General features: G+C 34.4%; 1 protein-coding gene across 1 annotated transcript; it reads left to right on the top strand.

The window, feature by feature from the left end:
• Positions 1–5,129: 5,129 nt before the first annotated feature.
• On the top strand, positions 5,130–6,833 carry LOC126606385 (uncharacterized). Its single transcript, XM_050273765.1, has 6 exons — positions 5,130–5,272; positions 5,762–5,848; positions 6,369–6,408; positions 6,499–6,552; positions 6,632–6,688; positions 6,774–6,833. The coding sequence occupies exons 1-6, from the start codon at positions 5,130–5,132 to the stop codon at positions 6,831–6,833; spliced, it is 441 nt and encodes a 146-aa protein (XP_050129722.1).
• The last annotated feature ends 1,404 nt before the right edge of the window (positions 6,834–8,237 follow it).

The following is an 8,237-nucleotide window of genomic DNA, read 5'->3' as shown; positions in this document are numbered from 1 at the left end:
TTAATGATTGTTTATACTTTAATTACAATATTTATAAAAAATTAAATAAAAAATATTTTTACCAAAAAGAAGAAAAAGAAAAAAAAAAGACTTTGCGCAACGAAGAAACGTCACCCAAAGTGTCTTTGCACGACGCAGGTCCCTACATCGTGCAAAACTACTTTGCGCGACGCATGTACCTACGTTGCAGAAAGTAGTTTTGCACGACGTAGGAGGTGGGTCGCGCAAAGTAGTTTTGCACGACGTAGGGACCTACGTCACACAAAGTGGCTTTGCACGACGTAGGTTGCTTCTTTATCGCGCAAACCCTTCTGTCACTACCTTGGCGCGACGGTTGGTGCGCGACGAAGGTTCGTTGTGCTAATGTTTGCGCGACGATTTTTTGACTTTGTGTGACGAAGGACCTGCGTCGTGCAAAGGTTTTTTGTACTAGTGGAGTAAGCGCAAGCAGAAGTGAATTTGGAATTACGAACCGAAGGTATTTGGAAGAAATAACTATTCTATTTATATTATATTAATGTATGCTAAATTAGGAGGACATGTGTGTGTGTGTGTGTATGTGACGGAAAGGGGGAAGAAAAAGAACAGGAATGGGGGGAGAAGAAGAAAGGAGGATAAGGGAAGGGCTGCTGCCCAATTAGGAAGAGAAGAGAAGTGAGGGACCAACCAGAGAAGAGAGCAAGAAGGAGAAAGGAGAAAAGAAAAAGGGGAAACCGGGTTTCCCTCAACCCGTGACCCAACCCGGTGGATTCTCCCATCTCTGACCACCTTGGACGACAAGGTTGGTGTCAAAATGACCTTTACCACGAGGACAACCGATCCCTTTTCCATTTACATGTGAAAATTGGGTGGAAATTGGTGAATTTTGGGTAAAACCGTGCAAAAAGGGGGCACACGGGTTAGGTTTCATTCCGCCATGATTGGAAGCTACCTCCTCCAATTACCACTAGAAATAAACTCCCCTCAACCTCAGGAACAAAGCCCAAGCACTTGTGGAGGCGTTGGAGTGAGCTTGGAGTTCGAATTGAAGCACACCATTTTCTAGGGTTCCGGCGGGTTTGAGAAAAATTGGAGCTTTTCCCGGCCAAATTGGACTTGGTCATAGGTATGAAAGTTACTCTACTCATTGAGATCTTTATTCCTGTAAATTTTGGTAATTTTTGGAATTAGTTGGATTTTCCGGCGAGTCGGGGTAGCTAACCGCCACCTGTGGCGGCGCGTGGCCAAGAGACTATCGATGCTACTTTTAAGCTAAATTAAATGCCCTGAATTTATTTTTGATATCCAAATGTCATAGGTTGATCGTTTGAATCAAATTTTGTTACGATACTTGGTCTGGCCAAAATATGAATCGACGATCTGACCGTTGGATCGTCACCAAACTTGGATATATTATAATACGTAATATTTAAGGATCATAGGAATTTACGGATCGGGAATTTGAAATATGGATCTTCCCAAATTGGATTTGTAAGTTCGTAAAATAAATGTTAACCGGCACTCGGTTTTGGGCAATTGGCAAAGATCCGACCGTTGGATCGTAATGAAATTTTAAGATGCTGTTCTAGAAGCATAATGTGGATCTTTGGAAGTAACGGATTGGAAATCTGTAATACAGATCTTCTGGATCAAATCTTAGGGGTGTGTTTTATGTAAATTATATATTTTTATCGGTCAGAACTCTGAGATATGATTTGATAATTGATCATAGGTGACAATGGTTCGTGATGTCTCGATATACGCTCTAGGGAGCCGTAGTTCAGACCTCAGGTGAGTGGGTCTTTTCCTTTCCATCGTATATTATATATATATGATTGATAATTCCATAAATGTTTATAAATTGATGATGGCTTACGATTACTGTAAATGCTTTGAAGTAATTATTGTGAACTACGAATGACTTGATCCCTATTTAGTGTTTGTAGGCAATCTAACGAGAATTTAGATGCAGCCATACAATAAATAAGACTAAATAATTGAGACAATAGCTTTGTTTAGAGAATTGAGTAATGTGAGGGACATTGGTGGAAAATATAAGATTTAACCTTATGTTTTGGTGGTTAAATATTGGTCATAAATCTATGTGGGAAGAATTAGGAATTTGAAGGAAATGTAAGTAATGATAGTTAATTAAATTAGTATCTAGTCGGGCTTATCATCGATAATTATTTCCGAAAATAAGTAGTTCGGGAGTAGGGCGTTACGGATTATGCATTTTATGCCATATTATATATATATATATATATATATATGGGAATACTATGTTATGGTTGAATTTTGATTGCATCATGGCATATTCATATGTATATTACCTGCACATAATCATTGTAAATGCTTGGAAGCGCGAAGGTGAACTCAGGACACCCAGGTAAGTTCATGTGAGTTGCCTATGAATCGTACATGTTATGTTGAGATGCATTGAGAGCTCATAAACCTACACCCCGGTGTTAGTGCTTCCACCCATGGCTAGGGCATAGTCCTTCATGTGATGTTCATTTCTCGCACCTTATGCTCACCTTGGATCCAAGGTAGGTGCACAATCCTATCGTACGGACCACTATAAGTTGTTCCGACTCGTAGGTGACCCGCAATTATTCGCATAGTCTTCACGTGATCGTAGCACTTGAGCGTATTTATTTACATCGAGTTCTGTCGTACAGACCACTTTAGGTGGTTCCGACTCGTGTGCAGGTATACTTATTAAGCTATGGATAAGTCGTACAGGTCACTGGAAGTGACTCCGACTTATGAGCTAGCATATATGATGAGATGCTAGCATATATGATGAGATATGCTATGAGCTAGCATATATGATGAGATATGTTATGAGCTAGCATAAATGATGAGATGCTAGCATATATGATGAGATGCTAGCATATATGATGAGATATGTCATATATGATGAGATATGTTATGAGCTAGCATATATGATGAGATATGTTATGAGCTAGTATATATGATGAGATGCTAGCATATATGATGAGATATGTTATGAGATGCTAGCATATATGATGAGATATGTTATGAACTAGCATATGTGATGAGATATGGATTCAACCGTACATGATAGGTGGATTCAGCTAACATGCCATTTCATATTGGTTTATTTCACCTAGGTTACTTATTCTTGTTGAGATATTTGATGTGGCATAACTGTAAGACTATTATTTTGGTTATAGTTTTGATTTTTAGTCACGCCTGTTATTTTCTGGGAAATTATACAGGTATTACGGCAAGGGGCTACTACTTTTGGTAGTTAGAATTGGTTTGAAAAGTTTTGTTTCACTCACTCACATTTTCTATTTTTGTACCCGTCCAGGTTCTAGCAACAGAGTTTCGTATTGACGAGGATTTGTGGCACTTTTTAGCACAAATGTCTTTTTTTTTTATATGGTATAATCATTATCTCACCTTATTGTACTATACCTATGCTCTGTATCATGCGTGAAATGGGTCCAGATCCGCTCACCGCACACTCGTGTACTTAGGCACTCTTAGGTTTTAATTTATTCACATTTTATACATTATCACACTTTATGGCTTCATCACCTTCCAAGTGTCGACCAGCACGGCCCGATTCGGGGTCCTGGTGGATATTCTGGGTCGGGGTGTGTCAAAAAAGCCCCCCAAATAAAAAAAAATCAAAACTAACTCAAAAAATACATATAAAAACCCCAAGGGTAATTCTGTAAGAAATAGAAATTTATATTTCATTTTATTAGAAAAAAAAAGAGAGATAAAAAATGGTATGTGACCAACTCCACTCCTCCATTTTCGGAGAGAGATGGACTAATATCTCATAGAAATATTGTTTAAAACAAAAACAAAAACTTAAAATTTGTTTTATTGAAACATGAAAAAAAAAGGGAACGTGCTAAACCCCTCAAAAAAAAAAAAAAAAAAAAAAGAATCATGACAATTATCCTCTAAAAATTAAAATAAAAAAAAATCATGGTAATTATCCTCCTCCTTTTTCGATTTCGTCATCTATATCGATATATATAGATATATGGAATGAGAGCCCCAAAACATGGTCATTAATTTTTTTTTTTAAAAAGACTATACGGTGAATAACTGCTCTCCATTTTAGGAGAGAAAGATATTAAACAGAAAAATTAAAATTTGTTATATTGAAAAAAGAAAAAAAAAAGAAACAAATAAAACAACAGAAACAAAATAACTTCTCCTCCATTTTAAGAGAAAATATTAATCTAACAAAATTATATTAAAAAAATATCTAAGAAATTTATATTAAACAAAAACAACATAATTGCTCTCCATTTTATGAGAGATATATAAAATAGAGAATTAAAATTTATTTTATTGGAAAAAAAGGAAAAAAAGAAGAAGAAAAGAACATGAACGTATCTCCTCCATTTTAGGAGGAGATATTAATATCCAACAAAATTATATTAAAAAAAGAATAAGAACCAACGTGGGAGAAAATGGGTTAAGGTTGTCGTCAGTTAAAAAAAAAAAAGGTGAAGTTCTCAAACTACCAAGCAGTAACTTCCCAGTTCCCACGTATATTCCCATTTTTTCCGTTGTGGCTACAGTATTATTATATGTGCTCCCCATCTCCTCCGATTATGTGGCCAAATCTTATACTCCCCATTTTTTTGCTCTGCCTTCTTCACATGCGATGCTATTTGAATTAATTTGGTGAGATTCTTGACTCAAAAGGCTTTTGCCAACCATTCATATCCATCTTATGTGAAATCTTGGTGCTTTTTATTTCAATTTTCTTATTCTTTCTTTCTCCTTTTTGTTATAGGGTCAAGATGATTCTAATAGGCTCCAAAGTTCAAAGGTTTGAGTAACTTTAGGTAAATCTCAATTTAAATGTACCTTTTCAGTTTTTAGGTTTTTTTTTTACGGTTTATCTTTTAGGAGATGAATTTGATGCGCTCTACTGTAACTTTGATGATGTATATATGAGTTTGTATTTAGTAAGTCAATTTTAGTTTTTTTTAACTTCTTCCTTTGAAATCTTCATTGTGCGCTTCTTAAATTTTGGTTAGATTATGAGTTTCAATTTTGATTATCTTAATGTGCTATACGTGTGCTATGATAATTTAAAAAATTATTTGTTTTCATTCTCAGGATATCTACAAGAATACCCACAAAAAATGAAGAACGAACTACCTATTGATAAGATCCCAAACAGACGTGTCTCTATTTTTACACTTGGGTGGGAGATATCGGTCGGAGTAAAAACTATTGATTTAAGCCAACTGATTCTCAAAGAGTGGAAAAAGAAGAAACATGAGCAGTATGCAGTGGCGGATCCAGGATTTGAAAATTGGGTCGTCCTAATTGTAAAAGTTTCAAAAAAACTTAAATGAAAATAACATTGGGTCGTCCTAATTGGATTTAGGGTTTTGTTCCAATTAAAAGAGGGAATTGCATGAGAAGTAGTTGGGCCTCGGATTTGTAGACGAAAAAGAGTGTTAATTTTTTGAGTGGCCTGGCTCAAAACAGCACCGTCTGACCAGGTCATTAAAAACAATATTAAACCTCCTTCTTCTATGCTAAATTCTGTTGGGTGCTGCGCTGCAAATTCATGGAGTTCCAAAACCAGCACAGGACCAGGCAGTCGGGTGGTCCTCAACGATCTTCACGGATACTTTTCCGATCTTCCGGAGGTTCCTGGGACCACCCCAAGTCCTATAATGGATCCGCCCCTGGCAGTATGTATTCTAAATTCTTTATTAAATTTGTTACAAGAAATTCTAACATTATATATACCTTCAATATATAGGTGGCGCATGACAAATGTTGTAGAAGAATTAAAACCTTCAACAACTCCTCACATCATACGTATTTGGAATAAAGTCCAACAAATTAGGTACAACACCATTTCTTACCTATTTATTTTTAGTGGCATTCTCTATATGAGTTTCATGTGAAAATGCATGCAAAGATTAACATTAAGGAATAAAACACAAACATTAATAATTGAAGCCAAAAAAGTATAACATATATGCGTCTGTACATGCACACACACATATGAAATTGTCAAGTAAAATGTCCATGGTCTTGACAGTATACATGTTTGAAAACCAAATGTATATCTTCCACCAGGTCATCACTACATCATCTTTAAAGGTTGATTGGCTTCAATCTCAATTAAGAATCATCGCATGCTTCAATCTTCTTATGGCATGTGATGCCATTATCATTTTCTACTGCAGCTTTGAGATAATATCTCCTCCTATTGTTCCTTTGTTTCTTCTATATTAATATCTCCTCCTAAAATGGAGGAGATACGTTCATGTTAATTATCTCAAATTATAAAATTAAAAAAAATTCAAATTAATTATCTCAAATTATAAAAATAATAAAAAAAAAACAGTATTTGGATATAGAAAGAAGATTAATAGTGATCAAACAACTTTTCTAAATACGGTAAGTTTTCTCTTATTTTCATACGGAAGTATACTATAAATTTAAATTACATTCAATTTTCAAATAGAATAAAATTGCATTTTTTGTCAGTTTTACAAGTATCACACATGTCTCAAAGTACAAAGGTTGAAGTACAAGATTAAGGTAACATTTCTTACTATTTAATTTTGTAAACATGACTACAATTTGTTACCTAAAACTTGACAAATTATTTATCTTTTAGTATTCTAAAAGTAACTGGAGTAAAAGTATTGTCATGAGAAAATTGTCAAAGTTAAAGGTATTTAGGTTAAATTGCTTACAATCTTTATATTTGGGATTGTGCATTATAGTTAGACAACTTATTTTATCATCATTGCTTGCAGATTAACCATGAAAATCTAAAGCATCAAGTGCAAGCAAATGGGTGGCAAGCATGGCTTTGATTTTACACGTAGATGCTATGGTTACATATGTACATGTTGTCTATGTTTTGCTTTGCTAGCCTATAACTTTGATTGAAAAGTTATGAATCTGAAAATTTTGATTTAAGGACATTAATTGTTATCAGCATGTATCTAGAAATGAAATTACATGTCATATTTTCAGATTTTTTTAATACTTTATGTTTTCCCATTTTATCTTCGTTGTTGCTAAATTCTTCAACGAACAAAGCAAAAAAAATGTGGAATGGTTAGTGTGCAATTCATAAATTTCATTTTTTTCTGTACAATGGGTGGGTGAAAAAAAACTAAGTTAGATGACTGAAAATAATAAGAAATTGTTCTGATAGACACACACCCACAATTTATAAAATAATCACTTAAGAAGTATCAGAATATCTAAAACAACACATCTTTGAGGCGCGTAGCGCCCATGATGCAGAAAAGTCTCACGCACGCACATTAGTGCGTGCAAAGAGTCTAGTGTGTAAGAATGAGATAAGTTTAGTGATTTTCATTACTTATCAAAATTTAATTATTTTTAGGTTAAAATGTTCATAAAAATAAATTAAGATAATCTACATACTTTAATTTCCCCTAGAAGGAGAGTTTGAACCCACTACATAGTGAGTTGAAGAGGAAAGACCTCGACCACCAAATTAACCACCAATTGCTTATTTTGGTGTTTTATCTGAAGTTTCTTGTGGGATTTACTGTTGTTCTTGATAAAATAGAAATGTGTTTAGGAGTGTTGACGAACGCTGTTCGTGAAAATTTTCTACATTTTCATAACTCCATCTTCTCAATATAATGAATGCTGCATATGGTTGTATTGCACAATCTAGAACATCAAATTTATCCATGAAAAATGTTGTGATCAGTTTAGGTAATAAACTTAATTTTCTGTCTTTTTTTTTTAGAGCACGGTCGGTTTGATTTATATATAATTTTTAGCCAAAAGTATGAGGGGACTAATTGGTTAACTGGAGCCAAAGCGGAGTTCTTCATTTGATATTCACCACAACAGCAACTACAACAGTGATCGATTCGATACTGACTGACAACATAGGTAATACTCATTTCCCTAAGCACAAATATGAAACCTACACATGAAACTTGATGTAAATGTTTAAATGTGAGATCAAGATAATAAGTCACAAACACATATCAGAGAAGTGCAAACTTTTAGAATTCGAAACTAATCTTACATGGCAATCATTCTCCTCCCTCCGTCAAAACATTTAATGCTCAATCAACAATAAGTTTTTTATTCAATATTAAATGTGCGTTTTGAAAAACAGAGGCCACTATAATATACATATATGTGTGTTCGATTCGTTTGATTCTTCTATTAGAATTCAATGAAACACTAACAAGTAATCATTGTTCAACAATGAGTTCACTATC

The sequence above is a fragment of the Malus sylvestris genome, chromosome 16 (assembly GCF_916048215.2).
Source record: "Malus sylvestris chromosome 16, drMalSylv7.2, whole genome shotgun sequence".
NCBI lineage: Eukaryota > Viridiplantae > Streptophyta > Magnoliopsida > Rosales > Rosaceae > Malus > Malus sylvestris.
The sequence above is the reverse complement of the archived record's forward strand: the minus strand, read 5'-3'. Positions and strand labels throughout refer to the sequence as shown.